The sequence below is a fragment of the Electrophorus electricus genome, chromosome 20 (assembly GCF_041902795.1).
Source record: "Electrophorus electricus isolate QZ-2024a chromosome 20, ASM4190279v1, whole genome shotgun sequence".
Taxonomy (NCBI): domain Eukaryota; kingdom Metazoa; phylum Chordata; class Actinopteri; order Gymnotiformes; family Gymnotidae; genus Electrophorus; species Electrophorus electricus.
In genome coordinates this window covers 16,747,586-16,769,808 of record NC_137516.1, presented here as the reverse complement: position 1 = coordinate 16,769,808, position 22,223 = coordinate 16,747,586, and the positions used below count along the sequence as shown (strand labels likewise).

Genomic DNA, 22,223 nt, shown 5'->3' with positions numbered 1-22,223 from the left:
AGTGTGTCATGTAATTGATTGCAATTGTTGCCATGACAGCAGTGCAAGACTTGGAGTGGAGGCTCCCATGCTGGAGTCTCCATGATAAATGCAACAGTCAGTGACTGGACCTTTACCTTCACCCAAGAGTAGTGTGTTTGGTAATGGTGGTCATGCAGTCACATGGTGTTTAGACACTGGAATTGGTGGGTTAATCACAGGACATAATAAACATAGTTAAAAGGTTGTCATCTACATTCATTATCTTCTAGAAGCTTTACATAACCAGTGATTGGTAAAGGTGTCAGCATTATACAGAAGGGTACAATTTAAACTGTCCTGTTATAATTGAGGAAACTCAGTAGGTTTAAAAATATTTCATCATCAGCTTTATGGTATTGTGCAGTTTCTGTGCAGTTTGGCATAGCTTCCTTTCAATAGTGTCTTTAGGAAAGTAGTATGACACAGAAACTGATTCTGCAGCAGACAGTTTAGAATTATTTTAGAAAATTTGTAAATTTGGTGTTTGACTTGCAATGCAACAGCCAAAGGCTGGACTGCAATGTTATATGACTTAAACACTGCTGGAGTTTACTGTGCAAGTTTAAAACCCTTCAAATCTGGTTCTCTTTCTAACTGCCCACTTCAGTTTCACTAACTGTGCAAATCTACATAAAGTCTGCCCTCTATTGGTAGATTTCTGTCATCAGCAAGTTGATAGGAAACAATATTTTAAAATATTTTATCAAAATATTTATTAGATCTGCCAAACATTTTCATGATTATATTAATGTAAGACCTACATATCTGAACATGATGTCATACAGACATATTTTCTCCTGAACAGAAAGGTAAATAGAATCAGGGAAAAGAGTAGCACAAAATAGCTGATTATTCATAGCTATGGAGTGACTACAATAAAATCACATCTGCAAGGAAATCAGCAATAGTGTAAGGAAAAATTATCTAACAAATACCAAAGCTTTAAATTTATGATTTAGATTTTGTGTTATTTATGACATCTCTTTGAAATTCTCTAAGCAACTATATGATGACCCAACAACTACAGAGCTTTAATTTATGAGCATGTAATCATACCTTCACGGTGGGAGGTTTTTTTGTACAGCATTGCTGGGTTTCCTGTTACTGTGGGCGCCAGGGCACAGTAGTACAGTGCGGAGTTTGATATTGTAGCAAAGGAGATCAGCAGATCCACACGGCTTTGGTTTTTATCAAGGTTTACAGACATACCAGGAAGAACAGAGTCTCTGTCAGTTTGACTAGGGAGGATATAATCTATAAACGCTGGTCTAGATCTGGAATATTGGAGATACCACTGAAGAGCATAATTATTACCACTGACACTGTACTTGCAGGAGAGAGTAACAGGATCACCCTCTGAGACACGTTTTACTGTTTCTAGTGCATCGATTTTCTGTGTTGAGATCTCCCCTGGGTAAAATAAAAATAAAAATATTTTGTAGTCTTTTAAATCAATATTCAACAAAATTGTCACACAAATTAATATAAATTTATGTTGAATTATTTTTCGATTTCTGTACATGTATTATGTTAAAAAAGATACAAATCTGTATATAAATACACATAAATGTAAATCAAATGATAGATAAACTCACCTAAAAGTGTCAGTAGGAGAGAAAGTGCAAAGAGCAGCATGATGATGGACATGTGAAGTGAGTGAAAGACAAAGATGAATGAAATTAATGTATTTTTCCAAGCGGTACAGAGCTCCACCCTTACACCACCTCATACTGCTCATCACAAAATGTTTCTCTTGAAATCCATTTGTTCTCAGTTAGGAATATCAGTTAACCCACATCCTAACTCAAAAGTGCAATATCATCATTATTAAATTTAGAATGACAAAATAAGGTACATTCACAAAAGCTAATAATTGTAAGGAGTTTCTGCTATCCTGGTGTCCCTCGTTGGTATCATGGTTTCCCTGTCCTCTGTTTACCTGCACTTCCTGGTTTCGTTCCTTAGATTACTTTTTGCCACCCCTCGTCTGTTCCTTCGTTCCGGTCCATGTTTTGGAATCGTTACAATAATATACTAAAATAAATCAATGTACCTGAGTTTTACAGACTCTTCCTCTCAATATTCAAGACTTCTTCTTTGGGTCCAATTTGGTCTTCACAAAATATACCTGTAAATGAAATTTAACAGATCACATTTTACAGTTCTTCTAACAATTTTCCTTGAATGGATTATATGATTTTGTTTATGGCAATTTTCTCTTTAACCTTCACGTAACTGATTCTAAGGAGATGATGAGGTGTGCTCTCTCCATGATGAAAAAAGACCCTCCTGTTTTTCTGCTTTGTGTTTTTGTGAGGCTCTCTGCAGTGGAAACTGTAATGACTGAGAAAAACTACTCCTGTAAGGATCTGTTATCTGATATGATATCATGTCCTGCAGTCACAATATGCTTTGAAGTAAAGTAATATTTTGAAACACAAAGAGCAGTTTATTGGCTCTCGTGCCTCGTATTTGCATAATTACCTTCTATGTGTGTGTTTGTCCCTGTCACTACCTTCCTGTGTGTGTGTGTTTATATAAACTATATGGACAAAAGTATTGAGACACCTACACATTCCAGCTACAGCCACTTTTATGACATTCCCTTCTAAATCCATAGACATTAAAATGCAGTTGGTCACTTTGCAGCTATAATAGCATCCACTCTCCTGGGAAGGCTTTCTACAAGATTTTGGAATGTCTCAATGGAAATTCATCTACAAGTAATTAGAATGTAGTATTTTATTAATTTTAGAGCTTTTTTTACAACTAATTTTTCAACTTTTTAAATTAATGGAGCACACGGTACTGTAATAATATGCAATATAAAACTGTGGGAAGGATTTGGAAGCTGTCTAATAATTACATTGTTATTCATTAAATTAATTATTGTGAACAATGGAACTGCTTTTTAAGATGCTACAATTTTCAACGGTCAGGTGATAAAGCACAACTGGAGCCAGTAGCATGTGTGTGTGTGTGTGTGTGTGTGTGTGTGTGCGTGTGTGTGTGCAGAATCTTCATTCACACGTCTTCCAAATTAAATAACAATATACAATAGTTGCTCTTCATCATCATTGCATTTTACCAAGAATGTTTGCAGGGAAGTGTGAGCATTATATACATTATCATTATTTTAGAACAAACAATTAATTAATTGATATCACCCCCTTTCTTCTTATGGTGCCTTCATTCTAACACGGTCATGATTTAAAACTTCACTTTTTGGCAATATTAGACATGCAGAAACTTACAGAGTGCTGCCACCTTATGACAGGTGGCTTACTTACAATTTTAGAGAATTTCAAATTCTCAGGGAATAAACACATATAGTTGCATGCTCATAGAATATATATTTCTTTTTCTAAATAATTAAAATATCTGAATACATTATTTGTGGTATCTAAATTGAACCTTTTTAGTTCCATTATGTATTATTATTATTATTTAGTATGTATTATGTGTACATTGAAGTTTGAGAAATACAAGTTTTGTTTGTTTTTTGGGTTTTTTTTTTAGAAATCCTTAGTTCTCTTCATTCAGTGGCTTTAAATTTATTCTTGCATTAAAGCAAACCAAGAATTCGCATCTATTTATTCACATCTCCACAGGCATCCACAATGAAGTTTATTCAAACAGGTTTTTGTACAGTGAATGATGTTTTCCTGTCACTGTGGGCTGCAGGGCACAGTAGTACAGTGCAGAGTCTGATACTGCAGCAGACGAGATTTTCAAATCCAAACGCTTCACACTCTCATGAGCGTGAGCAGACAGACGAGGATCAGAATCAGCTGTTTGATTTTGTTATATTCCGTCACTAAAACAAGGAACTGAGGCCATGAATTGGAATATTGGCGATACCACTGCAGATTTTCCGAATACCCAGTGAAGCTGTAGTTACAGGAGAGTGTAACTGTTTGGTCCTCTTTAAAACTGACTACAGAAGATAAAGAGGTGATGCTGTACTGTGTGCTGTCACCTGAAAAATATCTTCAGTTACTCACACAAACTGATCCATAGCAGATTTATGATTTCTCCAACAGGTTCATACTGAAGGTAGTAACATAATATTTAGAATACATACATATTTACATGTAAACATTTGTAATATATAAACATGCAAATAAAGAATATATGTTAAATGGAACAAATGTCTTACCTGTGAGTACTGTTAAAAGCATAAATAAACAGAGAAACATTGTGTAGTATTTTGCCTTCTGTCTTAGAAGTAACTTAGAAGTCTCATATTGACATTCTTTCTGTACATCATAGTTCAGCTCCTCCTCCATTTCCTTTTAGTAACCAATGAGAGCAGGCAGCCCAGTACAAATGCTCAACAGTTGCTCTACTTGCTGTCAAATCACAAAATTATCAAACTGACCTCCACATGAAAGTGGCGAAAGGTTTCAGTTCCTTTAATATTTGATGAATTATCAGTTTGTTATGATGCAGTGCAAGCCTTAGCTCACTCACTGTACCTGTAAGTGTGAGTGTTAGGAGAGAAAGAACAGAGAGCAGCATGACACAGCTCTGCTCTCACATTACCTGATTAAAATGATGACAGGACTGTTAAAATAAAAATGTTAAAAAGTTTATTGATTTATTGATTTGTTTTATTGATTTGATTTATTCTTATCAGATATTTGGCTAGCTTGCAAAATGTATTACTAATTATAAGAAAATGTGGAAATATATAAATATATTGTATGCACTGAGTGGTTTGCATGGGATTACATATATGCAAAATTTGAAACCATTATCTTTTATTATCTTTTATATGTGGAGTATTACCCCTTATATGCAGAGCATGTCATGCATTTTTTGTGGGTGCACACTCGGAGGTTGGCTTAACTACATTCTACCTGGAAATCAGCAATTTCCACTAAACATTGAAGACTACTCTACCATCAAAAACTACATCGAAATAACTACATTAAAATGTAAGGTCTTAGACAAGCATCTGTTCTCTGTCAGTCACATAGGAGCTAACGATATATGCCTTCGCCGGTCAGAGTTTACTAAGAATAATTTTGCAGAGGTATGTCAGTTAGTGAAGACAATGTCCGATGCTGTAGTATGCTCCGGTCCCAGTGTGGCACAGCGATATATAGGGCCACCAGGACCCTATTCAGAATTTATTAACGAGTCTGCAGATTTCTTCTGTAATATAGTCACTGTAGAAAAAGAGCCAACAACATTATTGTTGATGATTTGAATATTCACTTTGATAGTGCCCAAGATCCTCTGAGATTGGCCTGTTGTATGTTAGAATCAATTGGTTTCACCCAACATATAAGAGAACTCACACACATGGTGGATATGCGTTTGATTTAGTACAGACATACGGTGTAGACATAGAGCACACAGTCATAGTCAACAACCAATATCAAGGTGTGCAATTTGATCTTCACAAAATATACCTGGAAATGAAATTTCAAAATCATATTTTACAGTTATTCTAATCATTTACATTGAGTTGATTAAATGATTGTGTTTGTGTATTTCTTCTTTAAGTTTGTATTTCAAACCTAATACTAGGGTGAGAATGAGTAGTGCTCTCGCCATGTTGAGTAAAACTCAACACTTTTTTTTTTAACTTTGTGTTGCTGTAAGTCTCTAATGAGAGACTGTAATGAGAGACTGTAGAAATGTACTCCTGTAAGGACCTTTTTTTGTGACATCATATCCTGCAGTCACAATATGCTTTGAAGTAAAGTAGTATTCTATAACACCAAGAGCTCTTTATTGGCTCTTGGTACCTTGAATTTGCATGCATGCTTTTGTTTGTTTGTATGATTGTTTGTTTGTTTGCATTGATATAAATAGTATGACATGTAGGAGCCTGTTTTGTACATGTTTACATAAACATACATTTCTTTGTTTTCATGAGTAATGCATCTATGGTGTTTGAGGTTGACTGATGTAGGAGGATATATGTACCCTCGAGACTGAGATTCATGTGAATAAGCATCCTTGGAATACCATCAGAATTTCCCTATTTGTCACCTACTGTACACCGTGGGCTCTGATGTCTTGTTCTGCTTCCTCACAGCCTAGAGTGTATTTGATGTAAAGAGCGTTACAGTGTGTGTGTAGAGATATTCATCAGATTTCAGATAGATTTTCCTTTGTGCTTTGGCCAATCAAACATTGCACCAAGATTAATCAAAAACTCCGCTCCGTTCAGTGCCAGATCCCTGCGTCGCCCGCCTGCTCTACCAAAAAAAAAAAAAAATAATAACTCTTCCAGACGAGATTGGTAGGACAGGACAGGCTGAGGCTGAGACAGGTGGAGGATGATCTTGTTCGTGATTGTTTGTGTTGTGTTCGGTTTAGCATTCATTCATGTGTAATTACTTTAAGAACTTGTGTATGACCTTGTATTTGCCTTATTACGTCGGCTGATGTTATATATAAATTGGTATGTATTCGTAAATAGTGCCCAGTATATGTTGGTATGGATCCTAATGAAGGTAGGGAGTGTCTGCCATTTTTATTGGGTGTGGGTTTTGTCCTGTGTTTATGTGTTAGGAAGTCAGTGTGAAACGGTTTGTGCTTCTTTTGTACATGATTAGCTAGTGGGTTCTTTCTTTTAAAGGGTTTTGTTTTATTTTGTTCTGGGGCACTCCTGATGCTAATTCCATTAGCTGTTCCATTTGTATCACTCCTGCTTTATGTTCAAATCAGCAACAAATGAGTTTTTTTACCTCGTTTCCTCATTTCCATTGTTCATTCCATTGTCCATTTGTTCTGCGATATAATCACTCTTTGCCTTACTGCCTAGATGTGGCCATAACAGTTGTTTTGTTACTAAATGAAAGGTAAATGGAACTGGGGTGAATATGCAAACTGAAACATTTAATGAGAGGAACGAAAACGAAACTGAACATAAAAATGCACTAAAACAAAGCAAGCCAACGTAACATACAATGACCATTAAAATGGTCTAAAAATGTGAATACTGCTGAATATAATTCAGAATTATTGAATAAAAAATGTTACCAATATAATTTAATACTGTCACTGATGCTGTTCTTGCGCTCATCTCATAAAAGGGCAGGCACGTTTTTGTGGAAATTTGACCCGAAAAACACGATGTCTTCAGCGTGCAATTTCTGGCGAACGGATACATGTAGACGGCTGAAGATCGGTAAGTAGGAACTTGTATTAGTCCTAAGAAATGTTATATTGATAAATGTACTGTTCGATTTTATCAAGTAATTTATTTGAGTATGCCCGTTTGCAGAACCGCTAGGGGGCGTTGGCGCATATAAGGGATAAACAATAAATTAATCTGTTCTCCTTATGGTGCCTTGATTCTGATAAAGTACTGATTTAAAATATCACTTTTTGGCAATATTAAAGGTGCTGAAACTTATAGAGCACTGCCATCTTATGGCAGGTGTCTTACTTACAATTTCACATTTCAGAATTTTATATTCTCAGTGAATAAATGTAGGTGCATGCTATTAGAATATGTTTATTTATTATTTAAATAGTTAAAATAGTTTAAATAAAAATAATTAAATAGTAAAATATCTGAATATATTATGTGTGGTATCTGTACGTTTAACCTTTAAATTATACATGTGACCTTTTTTTTTTTTTTTTTTTTAGAAAATCCTTAGTTCTCTTCATTCAATGGCTTTAATTTTCTTGTTGTATTAAAGCAAACCAACTGCTGATGCTCAGCAGTTGCTCTGTCTCCTGTCAAATCACACTCCAACTGACCTCGACATGAAAGTGGTGAAAGGTTTTAGTTCCTTTTAAAATGGATTTATATTTGATGAATTGTCAGTTTATTATGGTGCAGGGGAAGGCTTAAGTCACTCACTGTACCTGAAGAAGTGTTAGGAGAGAAAGAACAGAGAGCAGCATGACACAGCTCTGCTCTCACATAACTGATGAAAATGATCACAGGACACTGGTCCCTCCTCTAGTTGTACAGTATTACTGCATGTTCTAATTCTCCTTCCCACTGTGCAGTTCAGTTTCAGTACCAATGCAAATCTTCATAAAGTCTAACCCCCTGTGGTAGTTTGTTGTCATCACAGTGTGGTGATAGTGGAATGTTTTCTGAAGATACATCAGAATGTTCATGAGCTCAGCTGAATATTTTTATTATTATGTTAAAGTAGACACACATTATTAAGTTAAAGTAGTGTGGATCTAATTACATCATACAAATAATTTTGTCCCTTAAAGAAATGCAGTTGGGAAATAGAGTAACAAAAAGTATTTGATGCATATAATCAGACTAAAATCATTCTTAATTGTTGAATGCAAGATTATATGCAAAATTCCCATTACAGCTTCATGACACCAATGATAATGATATGTTACTATAGGCCACCTAGATATATGATGACACCTTCATTTTAAATATACAGAATTCTATCTTCTGAATATATCATACCTATTTAAGTTTTTATTTCTGTAGTGGGAGGTTTTTGTACAATGTATCTGTGTTTCCTGTCACTGTGGGCTCCATGGCACAGTAGTACAGTGCAGAGTCTGATACTGCAGCAGAGGAGATCTGCAGATCCACACGCGTCACACTCTTATGAACGTGAGCAGACAGACGAGGATCAGAATCAGCTGTTTGATTTTGTCCATATTCTGTCACTAAAATAATGAACTGAGGCCCTGAATTGAAATATTGGCGATACCATTGAAGATTGTTCATAGTCCCAGTGTTACTGTAGTTACAGGAGAGTGTAACTGTTTGGTCTTCTTTAAAACTGACTGCAGAAGATAAAGAGGTGATGCTGTCCTGTGTGCTGTCACCTGAAAAAGATCTTCAGTTAGTCACAAACTGATCCAATGCAGATTAATGATTACTCCAACAGGCTGTTACTGAAGGTAGTAAAATAATATTTAACAATACATAATATTTACAACATGTAAACATATGTCACGTTAACATGTAAATAAGGACAATATGTTAAATGGAAGCAAAGTCTTACCTGTGAGTACTGTTAAATGTATAAATAAACATAGAAACATTGTGTTGTATTTTGCCCTCTGCCTTAGAAGTAACTTAGAAGTCTCGCATTGGCATTCTTTCTGTACATCATACTTCAGTTCCTCCTCCTTTTCTGTTTAGTAACCAATGAGAGAGCAGGAAGCCCAGTATTAAAACCAAACTATCTAGATTATCCATATGACTCTGTAGAGTCTGTTTAGTTTGTTTGTTTAGTGTATTTCTGATCATTTGAGATTCAAAGTTTAGATTTTTTGTCAAGTAGAGTTAGACTCCTGGGGACTCCAGCAGGTGCCAGTTAATTCTTTGTTTCCTGTGTTTAATGATATGATGGATTTCATAGTGCCATTTGAATGATGTAGATCATTTGTTTGTTGCTTTCTGTTTTGGCTCAAACAACAGACTCATACAGTGCACTATGCACTTTCAAAGTGAATTCTTATGTATCACTACCTGTGTTTAATTTCTGTTATGGAGTCTTTAAGTCTTTTTGGTGGCTCCTGTGTTAAACTGGATCACAGAAAACAAACAGGCTTTGTAACTTTATACTTGTTTATGTTGTAAACATTATATTTAAAGAACATTTCTCACTTACAAGTTATCTTCCCTTTAGTCTAAAATAATTCGTTTTATAATGTTCTTTTTCTATCAACAAAGTTATCAGAATTGTTGTGAACCCCTTTAAGATTTACCTTTCTATTAAGCAGAACTGATATTATTTAAATTATTTGTACAATGTTTTAAAATATGTAATTGCTCTCATGTTGCATTCATACAAGCCAATTGTGATGGCCCAAGTGGAGCAGGATGCAGAGACCTCTCTCGACGCAGACAGACATTTATTAATGTAATAGTCAAACGATGAGCAATAAACATTAACAGCACTCACATGTAACAGTCCAGTGCAGCATGAACATGGGCACAGGCAACGAACATAAACATGAACAGCTACCATGTACCATCTACACAAACAATGACCAACAACAAATTACACACATACAGGGGTTTAAATACATACATAAAACAACAAACCAAGTGCAGGTGTGTGCTAACAAGGGGGTATAGTTACAAATATGACAAAATGAACAATCATCAGTGAACGCCCACTGCACTTGCCGGCCATAGCACGTGATCAGTGGGAAGGGGAGCATATTGTATTTCCATGCCATTTTGTGGGTTGGTACCTTTTTTATCTTGTTTAAACACCATAACCTTTTTTTCCAGGTGTTACTACATTCAGTAACATCACTGTGGTTTAGATGCTCGTCAAGTTCAATATTAAGTGTATCAGTTTTTGAAAAGCCTCTCAGAGACTTTGTATCACTAAGCGTGAAGAGCACAATAGTAGAGAGCTGTGTCTACCAGAGTTAGTCCATTAATAGTGAGCTGAGCGGATCTATCAGAGGTAGCTGATGAAAATTGTTGGTCTGATATGTGCCCATGACTCAGACTTGATTGAGCAGGTTTATACAGTAAATACTGTGGATGCTGTCTGTACCAGTAAAGATCAACATATCGACTCGTTGAATCATGTGAACATTCCAGTGTAACTGATTGTCCCTCTTTGTGAAAAACCTCAATATCCTGAACCTGGTTTGGACCAATTTGATCAGCACAAAACACACCTGTAAGAACAATATAAGAAAAAAACAGCCAATTAAAATATTTTAGAAACTTTCGATCTCTATAAAAAGTTCAACCAAATTCATAGCAAGTACCTGATGCCATAATGTAAGTAATTAGGAAGAATCTTTCCATTGTGAATATGATCAAACTGAATCAGTAGTCTGTTTAAGCTGTTATTGCTCTAATGTTGATATGTGCTACTGTGAGTCTCACTGCTCTGAGTGCAGTTATGAAAACTACAACAGGAACTTCCTGTCCTGGAAAACAGCTCTGCTGGGCGTTCTGACAAATATTAAAACAATATTGAAATAGACGTTCAATTTTCATAGCTGACATTTCTACATTTATGTAAATGACACATTATCCAAAGATCAAACTAATGTAAAACCTGTTTCAAAGACAAATAGCATGATGTTTTGTCTGTTCATAGACTCTTTATTATTAATAATCATATTAATCATAATAACATTATTATTCATTTAATTTGCTAATTTCTGTATAATAGAGTGTTTAGTACCAATTAGTTGTTAATGGGATAAACATTTATTGGGCTCCAGAAGAAAGAAAAAGAGGAGAAAATTGTATACGGTGATGGAGATGTGTGTGTGTGTGTGTGTGTGTGTGTGTGTGTGTGTGTGTGGGTATATTAAGGTTGGGGATATAAACGCAACAGTATCAAATATGTCAAGTTTGGAGATGTACAAGGATGAGGAGAGGAGGCATGATGAAAGAGATGAAAGAGGGCACGGGGGAGGCGTACCATGACAAAACACCTCTAGTGATAACAAAAAATCTGACTGAATCATTAGTATAAGATTATATTCTTGTAAAGCATGAAACAATAATGAATATTCCATATTAAGGGTGACACAGTCATATTTGTGTTTATGCACCTTATCTATTTTTATATTTATGCTTTTTATTTTTAATTAAATTTAATTTTTAATTTTAACTACAAATTCATATTAACCAAAAACCTGATATGTTTTACATTCATTCAGTAGTGTTTGGATGAATTCAGCACTCAATATGTAACCATTTTCATTTAAAGCAATATGCACTTTTAAAGTGCAAGCCTAATCACCAACAGGCTTACATGAGGTTGTTATTTTATCATTTATTTAGTATGTATTTATGTACTATGACAGTATGACCATGCCAAACTCAGCTTTTGCAGTTTGTCTGGAGGGAGTCTGAGTAGACAAACATGTTTTGATCATGGTATATTATTTTTCCTTTTATCAGAGGAGCCTTTTTGCCTCACCAGCACGGTGTCCAGATCCCCTGGTTTCTATCCACTCTGGTCACTATACATTACAGAATAAATGCAGATACACAGCACTGATACACTGGGAAGGTTATTCTTATTCCTAGCCTGCATGACTGTTAATACTGATAAAACATGTATGTTAAACCATTAGGCTTCATAATGGAACAACTTTGCAGTCACTCAGAGTTTGTTAGTGGAATTCTAGGAATAAGAAGAATAAATTAAACCACAGGTCTGAGAACAGCACATTAAATTTGTAGCTCTGATAACAAGTAGCATTACAGCTTAGGCACTGAGAAGAGAAATATATTCCTGAAAAAGAAATAGGAGGACTATATGTCTGCTATGTTTATGTGCTATGATACACTATGACCATAAAAAAAACTTTTTGCAGTTTTTCTGGAGGGTGTTTCTGAATAAAAGCATGCTTTTTGAGCATGGTATATTGTTTTTGCTTTTATCAAAGAAACTTGAAAATTATTCTGTGTAAAGTCTGCCCTCCTCTGGGAGACTGCTGTCATCACAGTGTGATGAAGGGGAATAATATTTTGTGTTGATGCTTCAGAGTGTTGCAGATGAACTGTGTTGCAGAGTGTTGCAGATGAAATGACTACTGTCATTATGTTAAAATGAATAGTGCATGTCTACCCATGATATCATAAAGATACATTGTCCTGAAAGCAATGTTAAATGGTTTTGTGTAATATAGTGACACAAAAGAGTCAAAATTTTAAAAACATTTTAACACCATTACCAATTCAACACCCAACAATGTTACTGACTCTGTTATTTTCAGCATTTTTTATTTAGATTATCTTAAAAATGTCATTAACGTCCCAACGTTTTTTTTAATTGTCATTTTTTAAAAAATTTTGTTTGGTTTTCATGTTTCTCTAAATTAAACAGATGTTTTATTAATTTGTTTTTTAGAATATATCACATTATGACACATTACAGTGACTATAAAACATTTCAGTCACATATTTTCAGATACATATTTAAATATATGATACCTATTTAAACTTATCTGTGTAGTAGGAGGTTTTTGTACAGTGTAGCTGTGTTTCCTGTCACTGTGGGCTGCAGGGCACAGTAATAAAGTGCAGATTCTGATACTGCAGCAGAGGAGATCAGCAGATCCACACGGCTTTGGTCTTTATCAACCCTTACAGAAACACCAGGAAGATCAGACTCTTTTTTAGTTTCATGTTCGTAGATGAAAACTATAAAGTCTGGTCTTGATGTTGGATACTGGCGATACCACTGAAGAGCATCATTAGTACTCGTACTGTAACTGCAGGAGAGATTAACAGGATCACCCACTGACACATGCTTTACTGGGTCAAGTGGATTAATTTTCTGTGTTGAGATCTTCCCTAAAAAAAAGACAGGTTATGAAAATTAAATAATCAAAATCTTTTCAAAAGTGAAACATTCTATAGAAATTTGCATTCATATTAGAATAAAAAGATAATGCCAAATTGTTTCTTGATTTGTTATAATTATAGAATTATAAACTCACTTGAAAGTGTCACTAGGAGAGAAAGTACAAAGAGTAGCATGATGATGGAGATGTGAACTGAGTGAAAGCCAAAGCTGAATAGGATTTATGTAGTTTTCTGCTAAGGTACAGAGCTCCACCCTTACACCACCTCATACTGCTCATCACAATAAGTTTCCCGTGTGATCACACAGGAATATCAGTGAATCCACATCCTAACTCAGAAGTGTGATATAATCACCATTTAATTCATATCATTATGCCCCTAATGGGAACATAATGTTAAATATTCCACTGTAGTTAATCTATGATGGAGAGGTACTGGAGCACCCTTCATTAATCCATATGGGAAGATGTAAAGGAGAAACGTAGTTCTGGGATTCTGCCGATTCTCCTGAAGATTTGTAGTGCTCCTGTTCTTGGGTTTGTCACACTCTATGATCTGCATTTCTGATGCTCAGCAGTTGCTCTGTATCCTGTCAAATCACACAAATATCAAACTGACCTCCATCTGAAAGTGGTGAAAGGTTTTAGTTCCTTTTAAAATGGATTTATATTTGATGAATTGTCAGTTTATTATGGTGCAGGGGAAGGCTTAAGTCACTCACTGTACCTGAAGAAGTGTTAGGAGAGAAAGAACAGAGAGCAGCATGACACAGCTCTGCTTGCACATTAGCTGATGAAAATGATCACAGGACACTGGTCCCTCATGCAAACAATTTTGTCCCTTAAAGGCAAATACAGTTGGGAAATAAAGTAACAAAAAGTATTTGATGCTAGAAGGTGCTCTTTATTTTCCATAACTAAAGGCACTAGTGTATAGCAACAAAATAAAACAAAAGTTAAGTGCTTGTTGTGATTCTCTGTGTCGGTCCCCCAACAAGTAATCCGCTAACGCGTAACGCCGTCCCTGCTGACCTGCGGGTTGAAATGGTTGAAGGGAATAACAAGGGACAGGTGCACATCGTTAGTAGGCCCATGATTGGGAGCGGGGTAGGTGTGCACTGTGGTCCTCCCAGTGAGTGGGTATGTTCCTCCTGCTGGGAGCTAGGACACCCATCACAGTTTAGTGTATTTCTGATCATTTGAAATGAGATTTTTTGTCAAGCAGAGTTAGACTCCGGGGACTCCAGCGGGTGCCAGTTAATTATTTGTTTCCTGTGTTTAATAATATGATGGATTTCATAGTGCCATTTCAATGATGTAGATCATTTGTTTGTTGCTTTCTGTGGGGCTCAAACAACAGACTCATACAGTGCACTATGCACTTTCAAAGTGAATTCTTATGTATTACTGCCTCTGTTAATTTTCTGATATGAAGTCTTTAAGTCTTTCTGGTGGCTCCTGTGTTGCACTGGACAGACTTACAGATCACAGACAAGCCTAATCACCAACAGGCTTACATGAGATTGTTAGTTTATCATTTATTTAGTATGTATTTATGTACTATGACACACTATGACCATGCCAAACTCAGCTTTTGCAGTTTGTCTGGAGGGAGTCTGAGTAGATAAACATGTTTTGATCATGGTATATATTTTTTTTTCCTTTTATCAGAGGAGCCTTTTTGCCTCACCAGCACAGTATCCAGATCCCCTGGTTTCTATCCACTCTAGTCACTATAGGTCACAGAATAAATGCGGATACACAGCACTGATACACTGGGAAGGTTATTCTTATTCCTAGTCTGCATGACTGTTAATACTGATAAAACATGTATGTTAAACCATTAGGCTTCATAATGGAACAGCTTTGCAGTCACTCAGAGTTTGTTAGTGGAATTCTAGGAAGAAGAATGATAAATTAAACCATAGGTCTGAGAACAGCACATTAGCTTTGTAGCTCTGCTAGCAGACAGTATTACAGCTTAGGCACTGAGCAGAGAAATATATTCCTGATAAAGAAATAGGAGGACTGTATTCCTGCTATGGCACTGAGAACCAAAATTCTTCTGTTACTCATCTGAAAATAGCTGGACTGTGCATGGAGGGCTGCTTGAATTTTAAAAAGTGATTATTATTGTTTAAAAGCAGTTTTGTGTATAAGAGCTGTTGGATGTAGAACTATTGAGATAATAGTCTATAAGTATGTAAGATCTTACAGCATGTAATACATTGCTGCTGTTAAATTAGCAGTGATTTCCATCTTTCAAATATCTTCCCTTTAGTCCAGTTGTTTACAGTTTATTAATCCTTAAACTGGGTTGGGGTTGGAGAGAGAGAGAAAATGACCATAAGTCTCCCTGCAGCTTATAAATTAGGTTATAAATTAATATTTCATATGTTGTTTATTTTCCATTTTCATTTGAGTGAGTTTTGTTATTATTTTGCTATCATTTTGTTTTGTTAAACTATATGAAATCGAGTACGGCATCAAAGAGAATGAGAGCAGATGCCACCTGGAGGAAGGAGGCAACAAGTGCTATTCCAGTCCTCTGCCTAAAGGGACCAGCCAGCTGAGAGTGAGCTGGTTGGCTGGGGTAGAGGGTGAGGAGAGCAGAATAAAGAGGCTTGGCAATGGAGTCTGGTTTTTCCTAGTGAGGGAGAGATCACGGCAATGGCAGAGACAACTTTTTGTTTTTCCGATGTACTTTGCTGTTGATTTTCTGGGCTTCTTCTTGGTCATTTTGTTCTTTTTTTGTGTGTCCAGTATCATCCAGAGAAGGATGGGCTTTCCTGTTGAGTCTTGATCCCTCTCCAGATTTCCTCCTCACACTCTTAAGGAGTTTTTCCTGCCACAGCAGCCTTTGGCTTGTGTATTGCAGTCTTGGACACAGACATTTGTGAAGCTGATTTGTGAAAGCTCCTGTTGTGAAAAACACTACATAAGTATATTTTCATTGATGTGATTGATTGCATGTTAGGAACTACACTCATTTTCAACAGTGCAACACACAGTACCACTACCATGTCAGTGCTACATCTACTGAGAGTAGTGGCTTGTAAACTGAGCACAGCATCACATATAATTACAAGTGGCCAGTGAGTGTGCGTGTAGGGTGGTTGTTTCTAATAAAGTTTAACACTCACCCTACACCTTGTATTGGGTGACTGTATGTTTAGCAATCTAAAATAAATTCACTCTCTTACTTATAGTCTAGGTTTAGATTTAGATTATTTCTGCTTTTCCTTAAATGAACAGTACTACGCTTCTCCTGCTGTATTATTTCTACCAATGAATTTCTAACATAACCAATTTGTATACTATAGTCCATTCCTAGCAATAGATCCCCCTTATAAGCTGTCCATTTAACAATATATACTAATTCTGTTTTAACAGTATTAACAGTCTAACTTTATTTACAATATTTCTTTCCTTAGTGAACAATGTTATGCTTCCACTGTTGTCTTCTGCTGGCAACTTCACTGACAGAATTTTATTTCTTCTAAGAAGTGACTCATATAAAAACATGTTTGTTTGAACATTTTTTTATCTTGTTTAACCACCAGAACCCTTTTTTTTCCCCAGGTGTTTAATACATTCAGGAACATTACTGTGGTTTAGATGCTCCTCAGGATCAAAGCAATTATTATGTTTATCAGTTTTTGTAAAGCCTCTCAGAGACTTTATATCACTGGGTGTGAAGAGCACAATAGTAGAGAGCTGTGTCTGCCAGAGTTAGTCCACTCATAGTGAGCTGAGTGGATGTGTCAGAGGTAGTTGATGAAAAACGTCGGTCTGATATGTGCCCAGTACTCGGACTTGATCGAGCAGGTTTATACAATAAATACTGTGGTGCTTTGTTAGGATGCTGTCTGTACCAGTAAAGATCAATATATTGATTAGTTGAATCATATGAACATTCCAGTGTAACTGATTGTCCCTCTTCATGAAAAACCTCAGTATCCTGATCCTGGTTTGGTCCAATTTGATCAGCACAAAAAACACCTGTAAGAAAATGCAATAAACATATTTAATTGAATTTTGAATCTGTGATTCTCAAACAAATTGTTCAAATTAATAGACAGTACCTGATGCCATAATGTAAACCAAGAGGAATTGTGTCTCCATTGTAAATTTCTTCAAACTGAATCACCTGTGGGTATAAGCTGTTGTTTTAATGAGGATCATTTTAATGGCATTACACTTGCGCTTGGCATCAACATTGGAGTGTGATGAGTTATTTTACACTAAACCAGGAAGTATACTGTGTGTGTGTGTGTGTGTATACATTATATGGACAAATGTATTGGAACACCTACACGTTACAACTACAGCCACTTTTATGACATCCCATTCTAAATCTATAGATATTAATAAGGAGTATGTCCCTTTTTTGCACCTGTAACAGCATCCACTCTTCTGGGAAGGATTTCTACAAGATTTTGGAATGTGTGCATGGGAATTTTTGCCAATTTATCCACAAATATTTATATAAAAGTATTTGATTAAATTTACTCTCAGCTTTTTAAATGAATGGGCCACATGGTACTGTAATGATATACAATCTAAAACTGTGGCAAAGATTTGGAAGCTGTTTAAAAATGACATTGTTATTCCTTAAAATAATTTTGAAGAACAATGGACAATATTTTTAAACTGTTATGTCGGGTGATAAAGCATAGCTGCAGCCAGTAATGTGTGTGTGTGTGTGTGTGTGTGTGTGTGTGTGTACAAAAACCCTCATTCATGCTTCTTACAAATTAAATAACAATATACATTAGTTGCTCTTCATCAGAAAAGAAAACTAATGTAATTTAATTTTTATCAAGAATGTTTGCAGTGACGTGTGAGCATCATATACATTTTCATTGTTTTAGAATAAACAATAAATTAATTAATAGCACCCCCATTCTCCTTATGGAGCTTTCCTTCTGATACAGTCCTGATTTAAAACTTCACTTTTTGGTGATATTAGACAAGCAGAAACTTACAGAGTGCTGCCACTCTGGTTTTCTGAAGGATGTTTTTGCAGAAATGCATGTTTTATGAGCATGGGTATATTGTATTTGATTTATTTGTCTAATCATGGAGGGAATCATGGTGACCATGAGCCCTGGTTGTGGGGGTCTGATGATACTCTGGGACTCTTTAACAACAAGGAACAGGTAAAGTGTAATGAACTATACATCATACAATTGTATTTGGTTACATATATTATATAGTGGGTTAAAATGTGTATGTCGACCTATGGTATCATACAAATAAAACTTCACAAAAATCCTATTTTTAACATTTTTATTGATTTTGTATTCATGCTTCTCTAAAAGACATTGATGTGTTTTATTAGAATATATCACATTATGACATACTATAGTGACTATCAAACATTTCAGTCCTCACTTTTCAGATACATATTTAAATCATATTCATCATGTATATTGTACCTATTTAATCTTATCTGTGTAGTAGGAGGTTTTTGTACAGTGTAGCTAGGATTCCTCAGACTGTGGGCACCAGGGCACAGTAGTACAGTGCAGAGTCTGATACTGCAGCAGAGGAGATCAGCAGATCCACTTGTTTCAGATTTTTATCAACATTGGCAGATAGACGTGGTGGGAGAGGTTCACTTTTAGTTCCACTTGGAAAGATGTAAAGGAGGAATTCTGGTTTGGATTGTGGATATTGTTGGTACCAGTGGAGATTCTCTATAGTACCACTGAACTCTTTATAGTTGCAGGACAGAGTAACATTATCACCCTGAAACACAGCTTCACTGGGGAAAAGTGGTTCTATTGGCTCTGCCATAGAGTCACCTGCCATAGAGAAGAGAACATAAAGTTAACAGGTTTAATTCATGGCATAGTTACATAAGTCTGACTATCACGCTGCTCTAACAAGTAACAAGTCTAACACACACTCTGCTCTTTTACCACACAGAATGATTTATCAATCATTCTGCACAGTGATGTAATTCATATAATTTAAACAGTTCAGTCTAAACTCACCCAGTGAAAGCCACACACACAGGAGTGTAATGGTGAACATGATGAGTGGTCTTGTCAGAGTGATAATATTCTGAGATCTTTCTCCACTCTTTTATCCTTTTAGCTCTATGAAGCTTTATGAAGCTCCTCCCCACAACTTTGCATTACAGTCACAACATTTGAGCACCTTTTCTGCTGAATTCTCTAATTCCTTTAGGTGATCTTCATCTAATTAGTACATCAACCGTAAACTAGTTTGATACCAAGTAGCAATTAGATATTTTTAAACATTGACAAAGGCATCTAAGCTTGATCTTCCATTTGTCAAAAGTTTGTCTTTTTATTGGGGGGAGGGGGGCATTTTGAGCATATCTGAATTTTGCGAGGACGTTTACCAAAATGTACTGTGACTACAGCCTTTATGCACCTTTACTGATGAATTCTTGAATTCTTTTTGTGTCCTGGCAAGTGTTTTTGTGGGGGGAATGTTTGTTTATGGGATGTTTTCTTTAAATCATTTGACACTTAACTCATACTTGTACAGTGTAGTTTGCCTACACTATTTGTATACACTAGGTGAAACCAGGTCTGAACAAACATTAAATACAAATAATAAAAGAGGTCAGGGCCTAAGGCTTAAGTTCAAAGCAATAACTCTGCTAGTACTGAGGCCTAAATCAGGGAAACGGATACAATAGATTGTTACGTGCAGTCACGTTCACACCCTCTGTGTCTATCACTTTCTCACACACACACTCATATGCTCAAATCCGCTAGGCCCAACAGAGGACCTGGGCCTACATTTTTTCGTAAATTATTATAGGATAAACAGTGTTGATCAAACAGATATTAATACATAATGAGGTTTGTTTCCAAAAAAAAAGGGGGGGGGGTTGATAAGAGATGAGAAGGTAAGAAAGAGGACATGGTACTTATAGCCTCACCTTACATCAGTGTGCTTTCAACACATTCATATGAACTGCACTGCACCAGTGATCCTTTACTGTATCTACACATTTTCTTAATCTGAATACATGAACACTACAGTGTACAGCAGATCATAGGACTATTACTGAATGAACTGATCTCATCATGTTCACCACACTTTGAACTGACATGGTTATTTGTCTGGGACAAGAATGCTATTAAAAGAAACTTCAGTTTCAAATCCAAAACCACAAGGTCACATCATGTTCCTTAACTCAAATCAAAAGGTCAGATGTGTGTGTTGTCATGGAGACATGTAAAGGTTCCCTACCGGTGTCAGTGTGTGTGTTGAGGTTGAAGAAATAAAAAAACTTGCTTTTTGACATTGTTTAGATTATTTGAAAATATTATATTATGATGCCTCGGTTTTGCAACATAAAGAATAAAAATGGATACACAGAACTGCAGTAGGTTTTCAATTAGTTTTATCATCAGAATTTAAGAAGCAAATCACAAATAAATAAACAAATTTGGAGCATAATATCAGGGTGGATTTAATCCAACATAACAAACAAAACAAACAAACCAACCTCTGACATTTACTTCCCTAAAATAAATAAATAAATAAATAAAACAAAGAACATCACAACACAACTTCACTAACGCCCTAACAAAGTAAAAACAAGAGAAAAGGCATAAGAACCCACAGTGTTTCTCATAGTGATCTTCACATACCTGTATCAAGACTGCTCATGATTCCAGTTCTAAGAACTTACAGTGTTTCTCATAGTGATCTTCACATACCTGTATCAAGACGGCTCATGATTCCAGTTCTAAGAACCCACAAATGTAATGACTCAAGGCTTCATGCAAAAGCCATCCTGTGTCAAATACAAGCCAAAAATGGGCCCATCAAAGAATCTCCTACAAACAGTGTTGAATACAAAGACTTACAGTCCAATCTAAAACAACTAAGTAGAAATGGTGTTAAGTACAAGCTCATAAGCCAAACCTTGCAGCTACCATGACCACCTGGAGTCTACCACTCACGACACCAGTGCGTACTCGACATGAGTATTTATCTAATAGCTGACAAATCTGCTGACTAGTCACAACTCTCAGGCCTAAGTGACAGGAATCAGCCTCTTGTCACCATTCCTGTCAAAACACCACCTCCTGGACAACCTGAAAAAAATAAGACTGAGAATGCAAAAATACACAGAACAGACTCAATATGGCAGTGGCTGTAATATCCATATTGTATGGCTTTCAGTAAATGAAACTTGATCATAAGTCCAAATATTCTTGAATCAAGACAATAGGAGGTAAGGACACATCAGGACAGGATTGGTGGACAGGTTTGCTAAATGAAGACTTTACTGCAGGAATATTCCTGCTACCAGCTTCCATAAAACCATTTAAGTGTCTGGTGCTTCAATGCAGCGTGCCTGGTGTTTAAATGGTGGATCTTCCATGCAGGATATAACAATTAAGACCAATAAAAGTGAAATAACTTATGAAATAACTTAAGAAACAGAATCTTAAATATTCAAACACTGAATTAATTGAAGAAATTGGTTAAGAATATTTTCATGTAGCGTATGGCACAATATATGACATGAGAAAATTTTGATACTTTTGAGACTGAGACTTCAGCACTGGAAATCAACAGATCTGCACAATTGTCCCCTTCCTTTAGTGCAGCTTACACTCCTGGTACTGGGGATTACATTTACAGCATTTAGCTGACACTTTTATCCAAAGCAACTTACAATAATAATTTAGTAATTAGTTCAAATTTAGCCTCATCAACAAAGTAATGAAACTGTGGTCTGGATCTGGAATGCTGACGATACCACAGCAGAGAAACAGTTGCAGCAGAGCCATTGTACAGCCAGGAGAGGGTAACAGGATTTCCTTGTAGGACGTTTACAGTAGAAGACACTGGTCCTATTCCCTCTCCATTGACCACTACTCATTTTGTCTACTCATTTTGTATTTGTCCTGTCCTGTATTTATTATTGTTTA

General features: G+C 35.9%; 1 gene segment (V, D, J or C); it reads right to left on the bottom strand.

Moving 5' to 3' along the window:
- Positions 1–18,664: 18,664 nt before the first annotated feature.
- On the bottom strand, positions 18,665–19,354 carry LOC118243005 (T cell receptor alpha variable 12-3-like). The segment is given in 2 exon segments: positions 18,665–19,097; positions 19,290–19,354. Coding segments are annotated over 2 exon segments (354 nt in total).
- Positions 19,355–22,223: the final 2,869 nt, after the last annotated feature.